Raw genomic sequence first — 26,962 nt, 5'->3', positions numbered from 1 at the left:
GGTCTCCGTTGTGGCATGCTGCTTGATAGATAGTCCACGGAGTTGCTCAGTAATGTTTTGCAACCCTGGTCATGGCTTCCCGCCAGTGTATGGAGTCCTTCCATAAGGTTCTGGAGTAGCTCCTCATGTCTTCCAATGGTGGCTCCATGCATAGAGACAGTGTTGTGGAGCTGGTCCGAGTCTGCTGGGTGCCAGACAACATGACAAGGAAGATTTCAATTTACCGGACATTTTATGGATGTTGGCCTAATGAGCAACATTCACATATCCTTAGAAACAGCCTATAACAAATTGTAAAAAGATAAGCATTTTATTGTTAGATTATAGGAGTAAATCTGGTAGGCCAGAAACAGTCTTACTCACCTCAAGTTCATTTGTCGGAGTCAGTAGGAGCGCCGGGGTGCACTGCATTCAGTAGCTGAAACTTAATAACAGCCACAAAACACCAGACCTTCACAAATGGTTATAAACTTTATTAGGATAATATCAAAAGTAATTCAAGCCATTGCTTACAGGGAAAATACGAATAGAAGAGTCAATGTAAACCAGGGAAAAATTGCACTACCCTCTCCTGTGCACACCAAAAAAAACACACAACCCACCTCAAAGCAAAATAAATTGTTTGACAACTCTCCCCCAGTAAATTTCAATCTGTCCCTAATACATAATTGTACAACTGTAACTATTTAACTGTGTTGGTTTCACTATGTAATATTAGAACTGTTAGCATTTCTAGAAATAACTGAGAATACAATCCAGTTGACCTCTTGTTATGTCACTGTGTTTCAGGTGTTCAGGGTCAGGACTGCAGCAGAGTGACTTACACCAAGAGGAGAATCTGTGTCTTGAAGGGGTCAACAGTGGACATATCCTGTACTTATGTTGGTTATGATACAGTCACATCATCACTTTGGTTTAGTCCTAAACGGAGTGCTAGTTGGACAAATAAGTTGACACCTGAGGACCTAACCAGAGACCCAGGGTATGCAGGTCGTGTGGAGTACGCTGGAAGAGAGAGTGGAACATACAAAGGTCCCTTCACCCTGAGAATCTCAGATCTGAGAGAGGAGGACTCAGCTGAGTATCGCTTCACTTTTAAAACATACAACTTTGAATGGGGTCATAGTTTCCCAGGAACAACTCTGTCTGTCACAGGTAATACTACACTGTATGATACAACTGTATATCATATTGAATTACAGGAGAAAAAAAATGAACCATCCTGTTAACACAGAGGTGTATGTGGTTTTATACATATTGTTTCAGGTCTGCAGGTGAAGGTGACTCCTGCTGCAGAGGGACAGAAGACACTGACCTGTAGCACCAACTGTACTCTGACTGACAACCCCACCTACATCTGGTATAAGAACGGAAAACGTCTTGATGAGCCCACTTCCCAACACTACTCTAGTAATACCCTAGTAGTCTTGCGTCATTCTGCGGACAGTTACTCCTGTGCTGTAGAAGACCATGAGACTCTCCACTCTCCTGCAGTGTGTGAGTATGAAATAAACTATTATTCCACTTAGAAAGAATCAATAATTTAAGGTCAATGAGAAGGGTATTACTGCTTAATCTATAAATATTCATCATTACATAGAAAATACAGACAATGTCATAGATGTATGCATGTCTATACGTATCTCCAAATGTATTCTTGTTCATTTTTTTTGTAAGTGATAGTTTTAGATAGTCCTCTGACTTTAGATATAATTTATTGTTGACATGACGTCATTTGAGGAAGTATACAATAGTCCTAACCCTCTGACAAATTCTGCTTTACTAGATGCTCCAAAGAACACCTCAGTGTCAGTCAGGCCCTCTGGTGAAATAGTGGAGGGCAGTTCAGTGACTCTGACCTGCAGCAGTGATGCCAACCCACCTGTGGATATATACACCTGGTACAAGAAGAATGGAGCTTCACTGAAAGGATCTGAAAATACCTTCCTCATCACCAACATCAGCTCTGAGGACAGTGGAGAATACTACTGTGAGGCTGAGAGTATATATGGGAGTCTCAACTCTTCTTCTGTGTCTGTGGACATTAAGTGTAAATACACCTAACCTTCTCTTCTTTCGATCAGAGAATCACACATATTTAAAGTAATATTTAATTTATTTCAATCATAAGTCCAAGTTCCATGATGGTCCTCATGTAAAGCACCTTGTATGAACAATGTGTTACATATTGTCCACCAGATGGCCCAAAGAATACCTCAGTGTCAGTCAGTCCCTCTGGTGAAATAGTGGAGGGCAGTTCAGTGACTCTGACCTGCAGCAGTGATGCCAACCCTCCTGTGGACAAATACACCTGGTACAAGAAGAATTTAACCTCACCAAAAGCATCAGGACAGAGTTACAGCATCACTAACATCGGCTCTGAGGACAGTGGAGAATATTACTGTGAGGCTGAGAATACAATAGCATCTAAGAACTCTACTACTCTGATGATCATTGTAGCAGGTAAAGTTTCATCTTTAATACCTCAATACAAAATTACTTTCCAAAAAATATCTTAATAATTATACTTAGGATTATTACACTTTTGTTTATAACTACAGGTTGGCTTATAAAATCCCCAAGTATTAACAAGTATTATATTGATATTCTATTTTATTATTATAATAATGTTCAGTTCATTAGAACATGCTGTGTACTCATATCATCCATATTTTATTATAGTGAAACAGACCTCAGTTATGACTGCAGCTGTAGGAATCATAGTGGTTGTTCTGGTTCTCATCCTCTGTCTCTCTGGACTCATGTGGTTCAGGTGAGTTTTTTGGTTGTTTATTATTTCACTTTAGAAGATGAATTAATTAATTAATTAATTAATTCATTCATTCATTCATTCATTCATTCATTCATTCATTTGTTTACAAAACAGGAAGAAGGCCTCCAATACCACCTCTGACACAAAAGGCACAGCAGACGGTGGACAGGTGAGTCTGTTGGAATCAGAAGATGACTGTGTATGCTTTGTGGAACATTTCCACTACTCATGTTGTCTGTCCCCTCTCTCCATCAGGGAGACTCTTGTCCAGTGTATGACAACATCTCAGGCTTGGCCATGACCCCTACTGCAGCACAGACAGCAGCCACAGACGACCAGGATGATGTTCACTACACCAGCGTCCACTTCTCTCGCTCCAAAAACCAGGAAGTGCCTCAGCCCCAGAAAGAGGATGAGGATGTCCAGTACGCTGCTCTGAAATTCAACCTCCCAGTGCTGCCACCTGATGAGCATATTCTGCATTAAGGTCATTCACATGCTGCAGTTAATTGTAGATGTCATCAATAAGCAAAACAGTTGACCCTTACACGGAACCCAAACCTGCTGTGCGGGTGCGCGTGCGCCATCGTGCGCTATCGTGCATACATTTATTTTGTCCCCTACACCAAACACGATCACGACACGCAGGTTAAAATATCAAAACAAACTCTGAACCAATTACATTAATTTGGGACAGGTCGAAAAGCATTAAACATGTATGGAAATGTAGCTAGCTAGCTTGCTTTTGCTAGCTAATTTGTCATGGGATATAAACATTGAGTTGCTATTTTACCTGAAATGCACAAGGTCCTCTACTCCGACAATTAATCCACACATAAAACGGCCAACTGAATCGTTTCTAGTCATCTCTCCTCCTTCCAGGCTTTTTCATCTTTGAACTTATATAGTGATCTGCATCTAAACTTTCATAGTATTGCCACGACGACCGGCAAAACAGTTTGTCTCTCAATCACCCACGTGGGTATAACCAATGAGGAGATGGCACGTGGGTACCTGCTTCTATGAACCAATGAGGAGATGGGAGAGGCAGGACTTGCAGCGCGATCTGCGTCAGAAATAGAAAGGAGTTCTATTCTAGCCCTTGGCATCGCAGACGTCGTTGGCAGCGTGCGAGCAGTGTGGGTGCAATAATTGAATAACATATATTTCTACATTTATTTTGCGACGCTTGCGCACCCGACGTGTCCGGTCTGCATGTAAGTGACCACTATGAACCCAAACTATGAACCCAAAAATGGAAATCTTAATACAATTACTATGACATGTCTATAATGAGGGAGTGATGTGATGATGGTTTTGAGGAACTGTTCTTCTGTTCCAAATGGCACCATATTCCCTATTTAGTGCACTACTTTAGACAGAGCCCTATAGGGTGCCACCATTTGGGACGCTGTCTTTGTTTCATTTTTGTTTCTCTCTCTTCAGCAGCACAAGCAGCTGAGGAGGACTCCTCTGTTCTCTACAGTACAGTCAACAAACCCTGAACCAAGAAGACCCGAACACAACAAACCCAGAAAGAAGACCTGAACAGAACACGTTTGACAAAAACCTTGTATATCTGGACCTGTAAATTTAAACAAGTAATATGTGTAATGCCTGTGGAGGTGTGGAATATTGACCATTATAAACCAGGTGGTTTGAGCCATGAATGCTGATTAGCTGAAAGATGTGGTATACCAGACCGTATACATGGATATTTAAATTTGTATTTACTGGTCTAAGTACATTGGTAACCAGTTTAAAATAAGGCACCTCTGGGTTTGTTGTATGTGGCCATATACCACGGCTAAGGGCTGTATCCAAGCACTCCGCGTTGCGTTGTGCATAAGAACAGCCCTTAGCCGTGTTATATTGGCCATATACCACACCTCCTCTGGCCTTATTGCTTAAGTTTATAATAGCAATAAGGCACTTCTGGGGCTTGTGGTATATGACCAACATACTGTTCCACGGCTTATTTTAAACTGGTTAACAAAATAAATAGAACAGTAAACAAGTATTTTTACGTCATACCCGTGGTATATTGTCTGATATAAAAAATAGACTTCTGAAATGCTGTTTCAGCCAATCAGCATCCAGGAACCAAACTACCCAGTTTATAATAGTGTATTATAATATATGCCATCCTGTAGACACTTTTATTCAAATTCACTGTTATTACAGTCATGTTTGAATACACATTTCGTATGGGAAGTCCCAGCAGGAATGGAACCAATGCATCATGCTGTACCAACTGAGCCACAGGACTACTCTATTGAAACTTAGAGTAGGAGTTCTGATCTCAGGTCAGTTATGACTTTGAAACAATGATGAATAAGACAGGGACTTAACATTTTTTTAAATATATTTTTCATTTGAAAAATGTTGTATTTCTGACGTCGGCAACCTTGAGTTCCAGTAAAATTTTACAGTGCATTCGTAAAGTATTCAGACCCCTTGACTTTTTCCACGTTTTGTGATGAGACAAGCTTATTCTCAAATTGATGAAGTTGTTTTCTTTCCTCATCAATCTCCACACAAAACCCAATAATGATGAAGCAAAAAAGATTTTTAGAAAATTTTGCAAATGCATAAATACAACAAACTGCAATATCACATTTACATAAGTATTCAGACCCTTTAATCAGTACTTTGTCGAAGCGCCTTTGCCAGCGATTACAGCCTTGAGTCTTCTTGGATATGATGCTACAAGATTGGCACAGATGTATTTAGGGAGTTTCTCCCATTCTTATCTGCAGATTCTCTTAAGCTTGGTCATGTTCAAATCAAATCAAATCAAATCAAATGTATTTATATAGCCCTTCTTACATCAGCTGATATCACAAAGTGCTGTACACAGATATTTTCAGGTCTCTCCAGAGATGTTCGATCAGGTTCAAGTCTGGGCTCTGGCTGGGCCACTCAAGGACATTCAGAGATTTCTCCCGAAAGCCACTCCTGCGTTGTCTTGGCTGTGTGCTTAGGGTCCTTGTCCTATTGGAAGGTTGAACCTTCGCCCCAGTCTGAGGTCCTGAGCCCTCTTGAGCTGGTTTTCATCAAGGATCTCTCTGTACTTTTCTCTGTTCATCTTTCCCTCTATTCTGACTATTCTCCCAGTCCCTGCCACTGGAAAACATCCCCACAGCATGACGCTGCCACCACCGTGCTTCACCGTAGGGATGGTGCCAGGTTTCCTTCAGACGTGACGCTTGGCATTCAGGCCAAAGAGTTTAATATTGGTTTCATCAGACCAGATAATCTAGTTTATCATGGTCTGAGAGTCTTTAGGTGCCTTTTGGCAAACTCCAAGCAAGCTTTCTGTAACGGCTGTCGTCGGAAGAAGACCAAGGTGCAGCGGAGTTAGTGTTCATCATAAAAGGTTTTAATGATCAACGAACACTATACAAAAGAAACCAAAAAACGACTAGCAACAGTTCTGTAAGGAACACACTAAACAGAAAACAATTACCCACAAAACCCAAAGGAAAAACATGCTCCTTATGTGTGACTCCCAATCAGCAACAATGAGCTTCAGCTGTGCCTGATTGGGAGCCACACACGGCCCAAAACAAAGAAATACAAAAACATAGAGAAAGGAACATAGAACGCCCACCCAATGTAACACCCTGGCCTAACCAAAATAAAGAACAAAAAAACCCCTCTCTATGGCCAGGGCGTAACACTTTCATGTGCCATTTACTGAGGAGTGGCTTCCGTCTGGCCACTCTACCATAACCTCTTACATCTAGACATTCCGCTAGCGGAACACCTGCTCCAATATCCAATGATGGGCGAAATACAAAGTCCTCGAAAATCCGAAAACTTCAATTTTTCAAACATATGACTATTTTACACCATTTTAAAGACAAGACTCTCCTTTATCTAACCACACTGTCCGATTTCAAAAAGGCTTTACAGCGAAAGCAAAACATTAGATTATGTCAGCAGAGTACCCAGCCAGAAATAATCAGACACCCATTTTTCAAACTAGCATATAATGTCACAAAAAACAAAACCACAGCTAAACGCAGCACTAACCTTTGATGATTTTCATCAGATGACACTCCTAGGACATTATGTTATACAATACATGCATGTTTTGTTCAATCAAGTTCATATTTATATCAAAAAACAGCTTTTTACATTAGCATGTGACGTTCAGAACTAGCATTCCCACCGAACACTTCCGGTGAATTTACTAAATTACTCACGATAAACGTTCACAAAAAACATAACAATTATTTTAAGAATTATAGATACAGAACTCCTTTATGCAATCGCGGTGTCCGATTTTAAAATAGCTTTTTGGTGAAAGCACATTTTGCAATATTCTGAGTAGATAGCTCACCATCATGGCTAGCTATTTTGACACCCACCAAGTTTGGTACTCATCAAACTCAGATTTACTATAAGAAAAATTGGATTGCCTTTGCTGTTCTTCGTCAGAATGCACTCCCAGGACTTATACTTCAATAACAAATGTTGGTTTGGTTCCAAATAATCCATAGTTATATCCAAATAGCGGCGTTTTGTTAGTGCGTTCAAGACACTATCCGAAGGGTAAAGAAGGGTGACGCGCCCGGCGCGTTTCGTTACAAAAAATTTCAAAATATTCCATTACCGTACTTCGAAGCATGTCAAACGCTGTTTAAAATACATTTTTATGCGATTTTTCTCGTAAAAAAAGTCATAATATTCCGACCGGGAAACCCTGTTTTCGTTCAAAGACGAAAAAATAAAAACATGGAGTCGTCTCGTGCACGCGCCTCAGTCTCATTGTTCTCAGATCGACCACTATCCAAATGCGCTACTGTTTTTCAGCCATGGCCTGCAAAGTCATCATTCAACGTTCTGGCGCCTTCTGAGAGCCTATGGGAGCGTTAGAAAATGTCACATTACAGCAGAGATCCCCTGTTTTGGATAGAGATGATCAAGAAGGCCAAGAAATGGTCAGAGAGGGCGCTTCCTGTTTGGAATCTTCTCAGGTTTTGGCCTGCCAAATGAGTTCTGTTATACTCACAGACACCATTCAAACAGTTTTAGAAACTTTGGGGTGTTTTCTATCCAAAGCTAATAATTATATGCATATTCTAGTTTCTGGGTAGGAGTAATAATCAGATTAAATCGGGTACGTTTTTTATCCGGCCGTGAAAATACTGCCCCCTATCCATAACAAGTTGAGATTTAACAACTACTTTCAACAAAATTACCAAACCTGACTTAAAATCGAAGCTAAAATACATGCCTGCCAACAGAGCCGATAGTCTCTCCATGAATTAATATCCTAAAGCTAAGTGAACCAAATTCTCTTCCTATCTACTCCTGCTGGCCCCCCTTCTTTCTTCCTGCTACTCCCCAACCCTCAAGGTTTCAGCAGTGCAGGGGAGGATTTCTCCGTCTCCCCTTCTATCTGTCTCCAGCTTTTTCTCATAACAGAAAGTATCAAATATGGGTTGTTTCCAAATATTGACTAAATGTCTCATTGTCTCCTTGGTTGCACTCCTGAATTTTAGAAAAATCAACCTGTCTAGATATTGCATATCTACTTAAATGTATCTCGATACCCTCAATGATCCTGGATCACCTACAGATGTCATATATCCCTGTCCTGTTGACATAAGACTACCATTATTAACCTGTCTGGGGTATGTGGGACGATTTCGTCCCACCTACGTAACAGCTACTGAAATTCCAGTGGCGCGATTTTTGAATCGTTAGAAATACTATTACTTCAATTTCTCAAACATATGACTATTTTACAGCTATTTAAAGACAAGAATCTCGTTAATCTAACCCCACTGTCCGATTTCAAAAAGGCTTTACAACGAAAGCAAAACATTAGATTATGTCAGCAGAGTGCCCAGCCAGAAAAAATCAGACAGCCATTTTTCAAGCTAGCATATCATGTCACATAAACCCAAACCACAGCTAAATGCAGCACTAACCTTTGATGATCTTCATCAGATGACACACCTAGGACATTGTGTTATACAATACATGCATGTCTGTTCAATCAAGTTCATATTTATATCAAAAAACAGCTTTTGCATTAGCATGTGACGTTCAGAAAACGCATAACCCCCGGCAAACTTCCGTTGAATTTACTAACAGTTTGCTAAATTACTCACGATAAACGTTCACAAAAAGCATAACAATTATTTTAAGAATTATAGATACATTACTCCTCTATGCACTCGATATGTCCGATTTTAAAATAGCTTTTCGGATGAAGCACATTTTGCAATAATCTAAGTACATAGCCCGGCATTACAGGGCTAGCTATTTAGATACCCACCCAGGTCAGCATCCACCAAAATCACATTTCCTATAAGAAAAATGTTCTTACCTTGCTTGTTCTTCATCAGAATACACTGCCAGGACTTCTACTTCAATAACAAATGTTGGTTTGGTCCCAAATAATCCATCGTTATATCCAAACAGCGACGTTTTGTTCGTGAGTTCTAGAATGCTTCTTCCCGGTTTCGCGCATGGCGCATTGGCGTGTCAAAAATGTCTAAATATTCCATTACCGTACTTCGAAGCATGTCAACCGCTGTTTAAAACCAATTTTTATGCCATTTATGTCGTAGAGAAGTGATAATATTCCGACCGGGAGTATGCATTGAGCCTAATAAAATTTCTCCTCAGAAGCGACTCATGCACGCGCATCATTCAAAGGTCCTCGGAGCAGCCACTTACAAAAGGCGATAATCTGTTTCAACCTGAGGTTCCCTCGTAAACCTTCAGTTATTTCGCGGGCTCTGAGAGCCTATTGGAGCCCTGGGAATTGTCACGTTACAGCTAAGATCCTTACTTTTCAATAAAAAGATGCAAGACGCACGACTCCTTGTCAGACAGGGTACTTCCTGCTTGAAACCTTGTCAGGTTTTTGCCTGCCATAGGAGTTCTGTTATACTCACAGACACCATTCAAACAGCCACATTGAAAAGCCATTTGGATGGTGAATTTAAGGTCATTGGTGATATTGATTTTAAGGGAATTTGTAGAACTGATAATTATGATGGAGTTAAAGTTCTTAGACACAATTGATAATTTTAACCAATGAGAAGACTAAAAGGGCAAAGCCTTAGACTAAGGGTAGGCTTCCTTAAGTCTATTTTCCTAGAACAATAAGAGTACAATCATTTTTCTTGGTGGAGAAAATCAGATTAGTCATTTTGATCTGATTATGTTATTTGAAAATGTTTTGACCAGTAGCAGGGGTATTTTTTACATGATCTAGATAAGTTTATTGTCCCTTAGGAAGTCAGCTGTTGTTGAATTCAGTGTAAGAGATTAAACACAACAAGGCTGTGGAATTGATATAATAGTATTACTATATTTTGTTGTGAATAAGTTTAACCTGTCTGGGCTAGGGGGCAGTATTGAGAATTTTGGAAAAAATATGTGCCCATTTTTAACTGCCTCCTACACCAACTCAGAAGCTAGAATATGCATATTATTGTTCAGGTTTGGATAGAAAACACCCTAAATTTTCTAAAACTGTTTGAATGGTGTCTGTGAGTATAACAGAACTCCTATGGCAGGCAAAAACCTGACAAGGTTTCATGCAGGAAGTGGCCTGTCTGACAAGGAGTCGTGCGTCTTGCATCTGTTTATTGAAAAGTAAGGATCTTAGCTGTAACGTGACAATTCCTAGGGCTCCAATAGGCTCTCAGAACCCGGGAAAAACCTGAAGGATGACGAGGCGGCCTCTGGCTGAAACAGATTATCGCCTTTGGTAAGTGGCCGATCAGAGGACCATTGAATGAGGCGCGTGCACGATTCGCCCCCGTGGAGAAATTTCATTCGGCTGTTTAGGCTCATTGCAGATTCCCGGTCGGAATATTATCGCTTTTCTACGAGATAAATGGCATAAAATTGGTTTTAAACAGCGGTTGACATGCTTCGAAGTAGGGTAATGGAATATTTAGACATTTTTTGTCACGCCATGCGCCATGCTCGTGACCGTGATGTAGCATTCTGATAGTGTCTAGAACTCACGAACAAAACGTCGCTGTTTGGATATAACGATGGATTATTTGGGACCAAACCTACATTTGTTATTGAAGTAGAAGTCCTGGCAGTGTATTCTGACGAAGAACAGGAAAGGTAAGAACATTTTTCTTATAGGAAATGTGATTTTGGTGAAGGCTGAACTGGGTGGGTGTCTAAATAGCTAGCCCGTGATGCCGGGCTATGTACTTAGAATATTGCAAAATGTGCTTCATCCGAAAAGCTATTTTAAAATCGGACATATCGAGTGCATAGAGGAGTTCTGTATCTATAATTCTTAAAATAATTGTTATGCTTTTTGTGAACGTTTATCGTGAGTAATTTAGCAAACTGTTAGTAAATTCCCCGGAAGTTTGCGGGGGGTATGCTTTTTCTGAACGTCACATGCTAATGTAAAAACGTATAAGTTATACTTATTTTCCTGTCGTTCCTTGCGACTCTTGACTTTATCAATATATCTTTCGCACACGTAACTAATTATCTTTTTCCATTATTAACCTAGAATTTGGAGAATAATTATTATGACACATTGATTCTATCTCACGCGTAGAAGAACTACTCAGTCTTTCTCGCGACTCTCGACTTTATCAATATATCCTCTATGTGTAACAACAGCCATTATTTTCCTTAATTATCAATATAGAGTTATTCTGCTAGAATGATTGATCCCCCACACCGATCCTGACTCACGCATAGACAAACACCGCAACCCGTTTTATTTTTAGGTTTTACTGCCTGTTTTTTTTTCTCGCGATTGTTGACTGGATTCTCCTCTCATGCAATCACTCATCCCAGCATAATCACTCTATCTCTCTCGAAACTTTATCTATAGAGGGGACTCTTGATCGGACATTAGGTCGCATACGTATGCAACTATAAACTATTTTCCAGGGGTTGTAAAGCCCTAGTTAACAGCCTATTTATCTGTTGCTCCATGTAACTCTTGACAATAATATCTGTTTCTCACTCCGCCATATTAGGTCTCTCTTCTCCCATGGATAATCAGACCTAGGTTGCGCCTCCGGAAGATCTGACCATCCCCTCCTAGACGTATTTAGACAGGCGACCTATATTAATGTAAACATGTCTCTGTCCTCCTCCCTCATAATTATATTACTATATTTCGCCTTCCAATTTACGTTTCCTGCCAATGTCTTTCCACCAATTTTACGTTTTAGGTACTCAACATTTAGCTAGTTTATATTGGTAGTGGCCACAGATACCATGGAGTCATTTCGGACCCCTCCTCCTCCTGTTTGAACTTATACCCGATTCCTATCTTTCATTTGCACAGAATACTTGGTTCCCTTTAAAACATTTTTCTCCACACAAACTTATAAAGACAGGTCACCAGATACAAACTCCCTTCCGGATAGTTCCAGCGTCTAACACCCAGAGTACATTAAAATCCTCTAATCGCTCCCGCCTTTCACTCTCACATCAATTGTTTCCTCATTTAATGCCAACACACAGTTGTATCCTTCATTCCATCATGCAATGCAGACACACAGGTGCATTACTCATTCCTTATTTAACTTCTTACATCTACACGTTCCGCTAGCGGAACGTCTGCTCCAATATCCAATGATGGGCGGGGCGCGAAATTCAAACTCCTCTAAATCCGAAAACTTACACTTTTCAAACATATGACTATGTTACAGCTATTTAAAGACAAGACTCTCCTTTATCTAACCAAACTGTCCGATTTCAAAAAGGCTTTACAGCGAAAGCAAAACATTAGATTATGTCAGCAGAGTACCCAGCCAGGAATAATCACACAGCCATTTTTCAAGCTAGCATATCATGTCACATAAACCCAAACCATATCTAAATGCAGCACTAACCTTTGATGATCTTCATCAGATGACACACCTAGGACATTGTGTTATACAATACATGCATGTCTGTTCAATCAAGTTCATATTTATATCAAAAACCAGCTTTTTACATTAGCATGTGACGTTCAGAACTAGCATTCCCACCGAACACTTCCGGTGATTTTACTAAATTACTCACGATAAACGTTCACAAAAAGCATAACAATTATTTTAAGAATTATAGATACAGAACTCCTCTATGCACTCGATATGTCCGATTTTAAAATAGCTTTTCGGATGAAGCACATTTTGCAATAATGTAAGTACATAGCCCGGCGTTACAGGGCTAGCTATTTAGACACCCACCCAGTGTAGCCTTCACCAAAATCACATTTCCTATAAGAAAAATGTTCTTACCTTGCTTGTTCTTCATCAGAATACACTGCCAGGACTTCTACTTCAATAACAAATGTAGGTTTGGTCCCAAATAATCCATCGTTATATCCAAACAGCGACGTTTTGTTCGTGCGTTCTAGACACTATCCCAACGCTAAATCTCGGCCACGAGCATGACGCAAAATATGACAAAAAATTTCGAAATATTCCATTACCGTACTTCGAAGCATGTCAACCGCTGTTTAAAAACCAATATTTATGCAATTTATCTCGTAGAGAAGCGATAATATTCCGACCGGGAATCTGCCTGTCTGTAAACTGAGGAAAAAACCAAAAGCCGGGGGCGGGGCGTGTCACGCGCCTAAGGCTTAGTCCATTGACTGACCACTCAGCATTTGCTCTCGTGTGCTTCAGCCAGGGCTTTGAATGACATCATTCCTGTTTTTCCCGGGCTGTGAGACTCCATTGTTGACGTGAGAAGTGTCACGTGAGAGCAGAGATCCTTTGTAAACGACAGAGATAATAAAGAAGGGCAAGAAATGTTCAGACAGGGTACTTCCTGAACAGAAGCATCTCAGGTTTTTGCCTGCCATAGGAGTTCTGTTATACTCACAGACACCATTCAAACAGTTTCAGAAACTTTGGAGTGTTTTCTCTCCAAAGCTAATAATTATATGCATATTCCAGTTTCTGGGCAGGACTAATAATCAGATTAAATCGGGTACGTTTTTTATCCAGCCGTGAAATTACTGCCCCCTAGATGTAACAGGTTAATGTAATCATACAGGTGCTATTCCCCAAAACATTGAATAAAGCTTACTAACCTTGTTATTTGCAGCTGAGTTTTTCAATGTTTGTTGAATCTCATCACCACCTCTGTCGCATACCAGTTTGCCACCGGCCTGTAAAGAACCCACAGTAAAGGGCCAGGTCTTTGACTTACGGATTTTTCATCTGCCCGTGCACTGTTTCGGTGTCTCCTTGGAACGACAGCGGCAGTTTTTTGAGATCCGGCTCGAATAGGACCAATTGTTAGAATAATTTGATATCTTGATGATAATAATCAATAATCAATTCGCCTTGACTAATGCCCAAGGTTTGTAAGACAATGGGTTAAATAATTAGGCAAGGACTCAGCTTTCTACAAAAGGTTTCTGTAGCTTTATTCAGAGAACGTTCTGAGGTCAGGATAACAAAACAGTCATTTTATAGTTCTTGCTTACTTACGCACATGCATTTACACACAAACTGTTGGTAACCTGCATCCCCCATTGACTTCCCACACTGTTTATCACTACCTAGCTCAGCCTGTTCCTTTCCCTCAAGGTTAGGAATCCTTTGAAGTTTTACTCCCTTTACCATCTGTCCCCTGCTCTCTAAACTAATTACATACACACATTTCTTTCCCTCTCCAGTGGTTCCTGGACTTTCTGGAACTAATCAGACCAATCGATCACTACATTGATCATTACATTGATTATTCATTAACCATGCTGTATGACTAATAATTCATCATGGTTTATTGATTCATTTACCTTTATTAGATAATTCCCTTATCAAGTGTTTAGCCACAAGTCATGTACTCAAGGGCCTCAGACTTGGAGTGCTGATCTAGGATCAGGTCCTCCTGGTCCATATAATTATGATCTAAATGGGAAAACTAATCCTAGATCCTACTCTCAGACACTTTGTGAATATGGACACTATCATATAATGATGATATTAAAGGTATGTGTGTGTGTGACTTGCTGTTTATCCTCACAGATTGGGGATAAGAGTTATCATTGAACCTGGTGGTCAGTCTGTAGGCTGCTGTACAGCTTGACGGACCGTAGAGGATTGAACATTTATCCTCCTATATTTGGGGTTCTGAGAATAAAACAGCTTCAGAACAATCAATGTAGAAATATGTGTTTACAGTTCTACAGATCTGTTCAATACGTTGTTGAAGACATGCAACACATCACACACATTACATACATAGTGAAATATACTTACAGACAGACAGTATTCACATAGACAGACGTAGACAGACATGCAACACATCACACACATTACATACATAGTGAAATATACTTACAGACAGTATTCACATAGACAACCATATAGCACAATACAACACAACACAATATGAGCCTGGTTCATTTTCAGTAATGAGGCCCTGTACCCCATTTACAGTTTCTACTTCAATGTATCAGGTGGAGTTATTCACCAGCTATAGAGTGACTTGTTGTTTATGTTTCTAAGACTGCAGGGTGGGAGATGCAACAATGGACTTGAGAACAGCAGGAAGTGTGTTGGTGGTCTTTCTCTGGTCTGTAGCAGGTATGTTATCATTCATAATTATATTATAGTATCCTTAGACATTTCTAAAAGCATACAGATCTTAATATTATTCTGGTGTGTTCAGTGGTGTCACCTGTTAGGAATCCACTTCACCACTTCACTTTATTAGCTGAATTTCACACCTCAATAAGTGTAGCTGTGGTTTCCATTCACACTCAACTCAGAAACTAGAGACACAAAGTGTGAACACACCCTACTGTTAGTGTAAGCCAATAGGTAATACCCTTGTGTGAATGTTTCAGTGGTACTGGGGTCAGACTGGTTGGAGTGTGACTTACACCAAGAAGAGTATCTGTGTATTGAAGGGGTCAACAGTGAACCTGGCCCTGGCCTGCACTTACAAGTATCCCAGAGGTCATAAGTGAGAGGTTATTTTCCCGACACAACACTCCGAGGGCCCTCACCTCCTCCCTGTAGGCCATCTCATTGTTGTTTGTTATCAAGCATACCACTGTAGTGTCGTCTGCAAACTTGATGATTGAGTTGGAGGCATTCATGGCCACGCAGTCATGGGTGAACAGGGAGTACAGGAGAGTTCTCAGAACACACCCTTGTGGGGCCCCAGTGTTGAGGATCAGCAGGGTGGAGATGTTGTTTCCTACCTTCACCACCTGGGGGCGGCCCGTCAGAAAGTCCAGGACCCAGTTGCACAGGGCGGGGTCGAGACCCAGGGTCTCGAGCTTAATGACGAGTTTGGAGGGTACTATGGTGTTGAATGCTGAGCTGTAGTCAATGAACAGCATTCATACATAGGTATTCCTCTTGTCCAGATGGGATAGTGCAGTGTGCATTGTGATGGCGATTGCATTGTCAGTGGACCTATTGGGGCGGTAAGCAAATTGAAGTGGGTCTAGGCTGACAGGTAGGGTGGAGGTGATAAGATCCTTGACTAGTCTCTCAAAGCACTTCATGAGTGCAATGGGGCATTAGTCATTTAGTTCAGATACCTTAGCTTTCTTGGGAACAGGAACACTGGTTTCCATCTTGAAGCATGTGGGGACAGCAGAGTGGGATAGGGATTGGTTGAATATGTCCGTAAATACACCAGCCAGCTGGTCTTTACATGCTCTGAGGACGCGGCTAGGGATGCCGTCTGAGCTGGCAGTCTTGTGAGGGTTAACACGTTTAATGTTTTACTCACGTCGGCCACAGAGGAGAGCCCACAGGTTTTGGTAGCGGGCCATGTCAGTGGCACAGTATTGTCCTCAAAGCGAGCAAAGAAGTTGTTTAATTTGTCTGGGAGCAAGACATTGATGTTTTCTTTTAGTAATCCCTGATTGACTTTAGACCCTGTCACATGTTTGAGCCATTGAATTGCTACTCTACTTTGTCTCAATACTAACGCTTTGCTTGTTTGATCGCTCACCGAGTCAGCGTATACATCAATGTTGTTGTCTGAGGCTATCCGCAACATATCCCAGTCCACGTGATCAAAGCAATCTTGAAGCGTGGAATCCGATTGGTCAGACCAGCGTTGGATAGACCTGAGCACGGGCATTTCCTGTTTTAGTTTCTGTCTATAGGCTTGGAGCAACAAAATGGAGTCAAGGTCAGATTTGTCGAAGGCAGGGCGGGGTAGGACTCAGCTGAGTATCTTTTCACTTTTAAAACTTACAACTTTGAATGGGGTCATAGTTTCTCAGGAACAACTCTGTCTGTCAAAGGTAACACTACCGTGTATGATACAACTGTAAATCATATTGAATTACAGGATAAAATAAATTAACCATGCTGTTAACACAGAGGTCTATGTGGTTTTATACATATTGTTTCAGGTCTGCAGGTAAAGGTGATTCCTGCTGGAAAGGGACAGAGGACACTGACCTATAGCACCACCTGCACTCTGACCGACAACTTCAGCCCCAACTTCATCTTGTACAAGAACAGACAACCTGTAAAAAAGGGCTCCTCCCCATGTACTCCATCAGCAGTGAGGATGCAGACAGTTACTCCTGTACTGTAAAAGGCCGTGAGGATCTCAGATCTCCTGTAGTGTGTGAGTACAGTACAATAGTACTGTCACGCCCTGGTCTGTTTCACCTGCCCTTGTGATTGTCTCCACCCTCTCCATGTGTCGCTTATTTTCCCCAGTGTATTTATCCCTGTGTTTCCTGTCTTTCTGTGCCAGTTCGTCTTGTATGTTCAAGTCAAACAGCGTGTTATCCCGTGCTTCTGCCCTTTCTATTCTCCTTTACTAGTCCTCCCGGTTTTGACCTCTGCCTTTTTTTCTGGACTCCATTCCCGCCTACCTGACCATTCTGCCTGCCCTGACCTCAAGCCTGCTTGCCATTCTGTACCTCTGGAACTTTGAACTGGTTTTGACCTTTTGCCTGTCCACGACCATTCTCTTGCCTACCCCTTTTGGATTGTTAATAAACATCTTGGACTCTAACCATCTGCCTCCTGTGTCTCTATCTGTGTCTCATCTTGTGCCTTTATAAGTACAGTATACTTGTAACAGTCGTCGTATGTAGTGGACCAAGGCGCAGCGGGTCGAGTGCTCATCTTAACTTTTATTTAGAACACTTAATAAACAAAACAAGAAAACGATCGACCGAACAGGATTACAGGCTAAACACAGCTATACAACCAGAACTTCCCACAAAGGGACAGGTGAAAACAGGGCTACTTAAGTATGACTCTCAATCAGCAACAACGATGTACAGTTGTTCCTGATTGAGAGCCATACTAGGCCAACAAAGAAATACACAACATAGACAGAACATAGAAATATGAAATATAGAACATAACCCAAAAAACCCCGGAATACTCTAACCAAACACCCCTCTACATAAACACATATACTAACACACCCCGAAACACATAAAACAAATACCCCCCTGCCACGTCCTGACCAAACTACAATAACAAATAACCCTTTTACTGGTCAGAACGTGACAATACTACTTAGCAAGTATCATGCATCTTACTTTATCAATCATTACAGAACAAAAAGCATTTTTTTAACTTATTGTCTATATTACTTTAAATTATTATAATTTTTATGAAAGTATTGTGACATTAAGGCTTTGGGACTTTAATATTTTACATCAGATAAACCAAAGAGCACCTCAGTGTCAGTCAGTCCCTCTGGTGAAATAGTGGAGGGCAGTTCAGTGACTCTGACCTGTAGCAGTGATGCCAACCCACCAGTGGACAAATACAGTGGGGGAAAAAACTATTTGATCCCCTGCTGATTTTGTACGTTTGCCCACTTACAAAGAAATGATCAGTCTATAATTTGAATGGTAGGTTTATATGAACAGTGAGAGACAGAATAACAACAAAAAAATCCAGAAAAACGCATGTCAAAAATGTTATAAAATGATTTGCATTTTAATGAGGGAAATAAGTATTTGACCCCTCTGCAAATCATGACTTAGTACTTGGTGGCAAAACCCTTGTTGGCAATCACAGAGGTCAGAAGTTTCTTGTAGTTGGCCACCAGGTTTGCACACATCTCAGGAGGGATTTTATCCCACTCCTCTTTGCAGATCTTCTCCAAGTCATTAAGGTTTCGAGGCTGACGTTTGGCAACTCGAACCTTCAGCTCCCTCCACAGATTTTCTATGGGATTAAGGTCTGGAGACTGGCTAGGCCACTCTAGGTCCTTAATGTGCTTCTTCTTGAGCCACTCCTTTGTTGCCTTGGCCATGTGTTTTGGGTCATTGTCATGCTGGAATACCCATCCACGACCCATTTTCAATGCCCTGGCTGAGGGAAGGAGGTTCTCACCCAAGATTTGACGGTACATGGCCCCGTCCATCGTCCCTTTGATGCGGTAAAGTTGTCCTGTCCCCTTAGCAGAAAAACACCCCCAAAGCATAATGTTTCCACCTCCATGTTTGACGGTGGAGATGGTGTTCTTGGGGTCATTCCTCCTCCTCCAAACACGGCGAGTTGAGTTGATGCCAAAGAGCTCCATTTTGGTCTCATCTGACCACAACACTTTCACCCAGTTGTCCTCTGAATCATTCAGATGTTCATTGGCAAACTTCAGACGGGCATGTATATGTATTCTTGAGCAGGGGGACCTTGCGGGCGCTGCAGGATTTCAGTCCTTCATGGCGTAGTGTTACCATTTGTTTTCTTGGTGACTATGGTCCCAGCTGCCTTGAGATCATTGACAAGATCCTCCCGTGTAGTTCTGGGCTGATTCCTCACCTTTCTCATGATCATTGCAACCCCACGAGGTGAGATCTTGCATGGAGCCCCAGGCAGAGGGATATTGACAGTTCTTTTGTGTTTCTTCCATTTGTGAATAATCGCACCAAATGTTGTCACCTTCTCACCAAGCTGCTTGGCGATGGTCTTGTAGCCCATTCCAGCCTTGTGTAGGTCTACAATCTTGTCCCTGACATTGTTGGAGAGCTGTTTGGTCTTGGCCATGGTGGAGAGTTTGGAATCTGATTGATCGATTGCTTCTGTGGACAGTTGTCTTTTTTACAGGTAACAAGCTGCGGTTAGGAGCACTCCCTTTAAGAGTGTGCTCCTAATCTCAGCTCGTTACCTGTATAAAAGACACCTGGGAGCCAGAAATCTTTCTGATTGAGAGGGGGTCAAATACTTATTTCCCTCATTAAAATGCAAATCATTTTATAACATGTTTGACATGCGTTTTTCTCGATATTTTTGTTGTTATTCTGTTTCTCACTGTTCAAATAAACCTAACATTAAAATTATAGACTGATCATTTCTTTGTCAGTGGGCAAACATACAAAATCAGCAGGGGATCAAATACTTTTTTCCTCCACTGTACACCTGGTACAAGAAAAATGGATCTTCACTGAAAGGATCTGAAAAGACATACAATTTCACAACCATCAGCTCTGAGGACAGAGGAGAATACTACTGTGGGGCTGAGAATAAATATGGACGTGTCAACTCTTCTTCTGTGTCTGTGAACGTTCAATGTTAGTACACCTAACCTCATCTTTTGATCAGAGGATCACATTTAAAGGATCATCAACAGCAGCGTGGAAGAATGGAAGAACAGTCTAGCTTACTACTGTACAATTCCCATTAATTTGCTCTACTAAGTTGAGTGTGACAGTGGTGGCACCTTTCCATCCCTTTCCTGCTCCTTCAGTAATCAAGGTATTTATCTTAGGTCTACTAGCTACATGGCTTGGTTTTGTGCTTGTGTCCATTTGTGTGGCTCTCACTAACTCCTTTGTGTTGTATCCACTCAATGGGTAAGCTGTGTGTGTGTGTGTGTGTACTGCTTCTGCAAACCTAAGCCAGGCATCCAGCTTAGGATGCTCCTCCATTGTTCATTCATTCACTCACAAACACACAAACACTCAACGTGTACATGGTCATCCACCTGAACTCAACCCTGTTGATGTTGTCCACTATTGATTGCACACGTTCAGATAGTATTCTACTTTCTGTTTCTCAGTGTTTCTTCTGTGTTGTGCCTTATGAACATTACTCTGTCCTTTACTGACTTCTTCTCTGTAGTGGCCTGTTGTTGTTATTGTTGTATTGACCATGTTGTCTTTTGTTGTTATGTCCCCAGTGGCCTGGCTGTGTTGGGCCGGGCTGTGAGGTGGTGGTGGTGGTGGTCTCTGGGGGCTGGTCTAGGCAGAGAGGCAGAGGCAGGAGGAACCTGCAGTGGCTGTGGGTGTTGAGGTGTTGACCATGCCAGGCCATGCCCAGGGCCTGGCTGGGGTACAGTACTGTACTACAACAAGCAGACTTAACACCCCCTAACTAATCACACACATGGCTGGGGTACAGTACTGTACTACAACAAGCAGGCTTAACATCCCCTAACTAAACACACACACGGATGGGGTACAGTACAGTACTACAACAAGCAGGCTTAACATCCCCTAACTAAACACACACATGGCTGGGGTACAGTACAGTACTACAACAAGCAGGCTTAACATCCCCTAACTAAACACACACGGCTGGGGTACAGTACAGTACTACAACAAGCAGGCTTAACATCCCCTAACTAAACACACACACGGCTGGGGTACAGTACTGTACTACAACAAGCAGGCTTAACATCCCCTAACTAAACACACACATGGCTGGGGTACAGTACTGTACTACAACAAGCAGGCTTAACATCCCCTTTCTAAACACACACATGGCTGGGGTACAGTACTGTACTACAACAAGCAGACTTAACATCCTCTAACTAAACACACACATACTTGACTTATTTACACAAGGCTCCATGGGATATGAAATGTGTAGGCCTATTTGATCAGACCCCCTTTTGAGAAACATGTTAAAGTTGATTATCAGTCTGCAACTACCACAAGACAGTCATATCTTCTTCCTTCCTGTCCTGACTGTGATGTAAGATACCTGCCTTTCAGTCTTCTCTCCCATCTTCTCTAACTCTAACATAATGGAGGTTACATTAGTCAAATAAATCAGTGACTGAAGGGGAGAAGAAATGTAATTACACTGTAACAAGCATTGTAGTTCATTGTAATAACTCATAGTTACACAGTAATAACAACATGTAACTGGTGGTAATTGCAGTTTGTAATTACAGAGATGTAACAACGAATGGTTGTTACCATGCTTGTTTCAAAATATTTTCACTAAATTCAATAATTTATTTTATTTTTATTTTATTTAACCTTCATTTAAGGTTAAGGACAAATTATTATTTACAATGACAGCCTACCACGGCCAAACCCTAACCTGGACGACGCTGGGCCAATTGTGCGCCGCCCTATGGGACTCCCAAACACTGCTGGTTGTGTACAGCCTAGAATCGAACCAGGGTCTGTGCCTCTAGCACTGAGGTGCAGTGCCTTAGACCACTGCGCCAGTCAGGGCCCCAAATGTAGTGTTTTCTTCTCAGCTGCATCTGATTCTGTAATAACTATCACAAGGTTGTAATCTCTTTTGGACTGAAGCGCTGGGTGTCTAGAGATTACATAGGCTCTAATTACCTACCCGTGAATGCACAAAATACCTAGAAATCAAAGATGAGCTTCTCCTTTAGTCCACTTTAAAGAAGAATAATGTAGCTATGACAATTTACATTACCCTATACTAGTTGTCATCATCATGACTTAGCTAATTGATGTGTTATCCAGTTTGCAATAATAGTGCTTACTAACACTAATAAGTTAGCTGGTGTTTAGCTACATTCAAAAGGAACTAACGTTACTCATAGTGTGTTGACATAAGTATATAGCTAGCTAACTAAGGTTAAAATGCTAGGTGTGTCTTACTTAATACCATCGGGGTACCGATACCCTGAGAACAAGGTTCCGGGAAGATTAGACCATTGAGGTCATCTAACTTTAGCTAGCTAGTTAGCTAGCGAGTAGCCATTATAGCATAGCTATTTGACAGCATTAGGTAGCTAGCTAGTCAAGGTAAGAAAACTAGGTAGCTTGCTAGCTAATCTCCAGATTGCATGGGAAAGTAAATTCCGTAGATGGTAAATAGCTAGCCCGCGTAGTTGGTAGGCTTAACAAAAACGCAAGAGAAGCTAACGTTAGCTAGTTACAGTTAATAAGCCAGCAAACACTAGGCTAGCTAGAGGCTAGTTCTCGAAAACTCTAGGCGACATTCTGCCTTCTCCCTACAGTTAACAGCCATTAGATTCGCCCACGACTGCCTCATGTGAACTACAATCCTGACGCTGTGGTTTAACGCTTAGAATCGTCAATAATCATTGCGATATGGCTATCGAAACATATGGCCCTTATCCTTCGTAAGCGAGACAGAATCCTTCAAATAAAAATATACACTTACTGCAGCAGTTTTAAAACATATCCATACAGCTATGGGTGCTTCCATCCGACGAAGCTACACTTCCTGAGTTACGCTTACACACAGGTGTTCGGCGCATTCTAGATAGCTATTTAGCACAGGTGGTCTCTGCATATCTTCCATCCATTTTTCATAAACAAGCGCTGTAACATGGAGATATGGCCTTGTGGGAACACTAACCCTAACCCTCTCAAAACGTGTGTCAATTTAACCTTTTGTTTTTTGAAAATGATTTCTTGCTGATATGAAAGACAAGGTCTTTCTTCTTCCAAAACCATACTGTAAGCGATGCGTGTTAATGTACAGACCAAGCGTCGGGGATCTTAACAAAACTTCCCCCTACAAAACACGCCTTCGTCTAATGATTCTTATATGTAATGGAATAGAACTGAGAGTCATGATCAAAGGCTAGCGGCTAGCATCTATGCTAAATCTTCCAGCAGAATTCATGTATACAAAAAAGCTAAACTCATTGTATGGAAAACATACTTTCTATCTCCTGTGTTGATGTTTTTGTCTTGTCTACAACACTGTGTTTCTTTAGCAGCAATCTCTCATGTCTTTTTTTGCACATTGACCTTATTCTCAACCCTTTCTTTGTGCACTGTTAGGCCACGCCCACAGGTAGTTTCACTAAATAACGTTGTCGAACAGATGATGTTCTCATCCTGGACGGGAGGCAAGAAGGGACAAATAGCATAACGGGTAAGAAGAAATTGGAGAGAAGCATTTAACAGTAGAATGGCAGGTTCTTAAAGTAACTGTCCAGTGAAATTCTCACTTTTAAAAGTTAATTTTCTGTTAACTCACCCAAATAATTTTGTTGACTCATCAGATACTTGTATTTGCGGCCAAACTATTTTTTTTAAACTCACCTAAAACAGACTGTTTCAAAAATGCTTGCTATTTCCTAATAGAATATGATGTCATACTCCTGAGGAGGATGAGCTGGCCAATAAGTGGTCTAGAGGAGGGTGAGCTGTCCAATAAGTTATCTAGAGGAGGATGAGCTGGCCAAAAAGTGGTCTAGAGGAGGATGAGCTGGCCAATAAGTGGTCTAGAGGAGGATGAGCTGGCCAAAAAGTGGTCTAGAGGAGGATGAGCTGGCCAATAAGTGGTCTAGAGGAGGGTGAGCTGTCCAATAAGTTATCTAGAGGAGGATGAGCTGGCCAATAAGTGATCTAGAGGAGGATGAGCTGGCCAATAAGTGGTCTAGAGGAGGGTGAGCTGGCCAATAAGTGATCTAGAGGAGGATGAGCTGGCCAAAAGTGGTCTAGAGGAGAATGAGCTGGCCAATAAGTGGTCTACTGTAACTATTCTGTCAGATAAACAGCCCTCACAGTTAACGTAACTGTAATACAGGATGGCTGAACTATTTTACAGGCTGCATTACCAGGCTGTACTACCAGACCCTACCACAGGGACATAGTAAAGACAGGCTGCTTTACCAGCCCCCACCACAGGGACATAGTATAGACAGGCTGCACTACCAAACCCTACCACAGGGACATAGTATAGACAGGCTACATTACCAGACCCTACCACAGGGACATAGTATAGACAGGCTGCACTACCAGACCCCACCACAGGGACATAATATAGACAGGATGCACTACCAGACCCCACCACAGGGGGCATAGTATAGACATGCTGCGCTACCAAACCCCACTAAAAATCACTTTATTTGCCACATGCGCCGAATACAACAAGGGTAGACTTTACCATGAAATGCTTACTTACCAAGTAGACTAAAGCAAAAAGTCATAATAAAAAATAACACAATAAGAATAACAATAACAATGCTACATACACTGTACATGTAGGTGGGGGCGAAGTGATGATGCATGTACAAGAGGGGGGGTGTCAATGTAAATTGTCCTGTGGTGATTTTTATGAATTGTTCAGCAGTCTAATGGCTTGGGGTTAGAAGCTGTTGAGGAGGCTTTTGGTCCTAGACTTGGCACTCCGGTACCGCTTCCCGTTCGGTAGCAGAGAAAACAGTCTACAACTGGAGTCTCTGTCAATTTTATGGGCTTTCCTCTAACACCGCCTATTATATAGGTCCTGGATGGCAGGAAGCTTGGCCCCAGTGATGTGCTGGGCTGTTCTCACTACCCTCTGTAGCACCTTACGGTCAGATCCTGAGCAGTTGCCATACTAGGCGGTGATGAAACCGGTCAGGATGCTCTCGATGGTGCAGCTGTTGAACCTTTTGAGGATCTGTGGGCCCATGCCAAATCTTTTCGGTCTCCTGAGGGGGAAAAGGTTTTGTCGTGCCCTCTTCACGACTGTCTTGGTATGTTTGGACCATGATAGTTTGTTGGTGATGTGGACACCAAGGAACGTGAAACTCTCGACCCTCTCCAGTACAGCCCCATTGATGTTAATGGGGGCCTGTTTGGCTCGCCTTTTCCTGTAGTCCACGATCAGCTCCTTTGTCTTGCTCACATTGAGGGAGAGGTTTTTGTCCTGGCACCACAGTGCCAGGTCGCATAACCATTGAATATAGAGGAGTTTGATTTATGATTTACCCAAAAATACTACAACAATATAGAAATACATACTGTACATCTAACATTGATTTATTTTGATGTTTAGCTACAATGTTTCACCAAAGATAGTAAATTCAAATGACTCTCTTGTTTTACAAATAATGACTGAACTTTTTCTTGTACTTTTGGGACTAATCTATTGGTTTCATTGTACTTTTGGGATAATTATTTTGGTTCATTGTACTTTTGGGACTATACTATTGGTTCCATTCTAAGTATTTGGCTGTTACTGCTGTTTGTCCTGCTGTCCAAAGGGTGGAGCTGGAGAACACCAGGCTGGTGATCAGATACCCAAACCGCTTGATGCAGAGAACCCCTTCTTCTCCTCAGAGGACCAACCCTATAGGCCTCAACACTTCCTTAGCCTCCCTGTACACCTCCACATGGTAAGGACATCTGTCTGTCTGTCAAAACATCAACTTCCATTTCTAAACATATATAAGCATTTATAATGGGATAATTATGAGTTATTCTGAAGTTTTACCAATCAACTCATATGATACTTTTTGATACAGAAAAATGACAGACAAATGCTGGATTGAGCAGGCGGGAGCACAGGCATGCGGGTGAAAGTGTTTTCATATGTCCTCCATAGAGATAGATAGAGGACTCTAGTTCCCAAAAAGTCAATTTTAGCATGGGCAGCACCATTGAGGACTTCCAATTTCAATTGGGACTTCCAATGTGTTAAGGAAGGATCACATAATTCCATCCGGATCATCAGGAGGGATCAGTTAATTCATTATACTCATGAGCAAACATTCCATGACTGCAGGTGGCAGTAAATCGCTTACCTTGGCTTTATACCTGTTCAAACAACACGCTCCAGGTGGCAATATGCACCATTTCAGTTTGTTTACCAACTCATAGAAGTAGTAGAAGAAGAAAATGGACTACTTCAAAATGGAGATGGCCTCAATGGCACTGCTTAGTTCAAACTGCCCGTGAGAGCTCACTGAAGCAAAAATTGGACAGATACAAAGAAGAGTCCTCTGTCATTCTTTATGGTGACCTCTCTCTCTCTCCTCTCTCTCTCTCTCTCTTCTCTCTCTCTCTCTCTCTCCTCTCACCAGCCCTCCATCTCTCTCTCTCTCCTCCTCTCCTCTCTCTCTCTCCTCTCTCTCCTCTCCCTCTCTCTCTCTCTCTCTCTCCCTAACCCTAAATCCCCTCCTCTCTCTCTCACTCTCTCTCTCTCTCTTTCCAAACTCAAGCCTGACCAGAGAGGAAGAGACATGAAACCATTGCAACCCTGACCACCCTGACCACTGTGTATCCCTACTTTAAAAGGGAACCGGAGGCTTGGA

The 26,962-nt window shown here is 41.6% G+C and overlaps 1 protein-coding gene across 10 annotated transcripts in view; it reads left to right on the top strand.

The window, feature by feature from the left end:
* The window catches only part of LOC115178713 (sialoadhesin), a 58,953-nt gene that overhangs the window by 17,574 nt on the left and 14,417 nt on the right, over window positions 1–26,962 (top strand). For 4 of the 10 annotated variants that reach the window (XM_029739993.1, XM_029740001.1, XM_029740002.1 and 1 more), the window contains 5 exons: window positions 790–1,155; window positions 1,267–1,497; window positions 1,787–2,050; window positions 2,200–2,463; window positions 2,683–2,773. In XM_029739993.1, the coding sequence (XP_029595853.1) occupies window positions 790–1,155; window positions 1,267–1,497; window positions 1,787–2,050; window positions 2,200–2,463; window positions 2,683–2,773 (1,216 nt within the window). Of the gene's footprint in view, window positions 1–789; window positions 1,156–1,266; window positions 1,498–1,786; window positions 2,051–2,199; window positions 2,464–2,682; window positions 2,774–2,887; window positions 2,943–3,028; window positions 3,261–4,219; window positions 4,528–26,962 lie in introns of those variants that run through there. The other 6 variants (XM_029740000.1, XM_029739999.1, XM_029739995.1 and 3 more) reach the window with 6 other exon arrangements.

The sequence above is a fragment of the Salmo trutta genome, chromosome 38 (genome assembly GCF_901001165.1).
Source record: "Salmo trutta chromosome 38, fSalTru1.1, whole genome shotgun sequence".
In the NCBI taxonomy this organism is placed as follows: Eukaryota; Metazoa; Chordata; class Actinopteri; order Salmoniformes; family Salmonidae; genus Salmo; species Salmo trutta.
The sequence above is the reverse complement of the archived record's forward strand: the minus strand, read 5'-3'. Positions and strand labels throughout refer to the sequence as shown.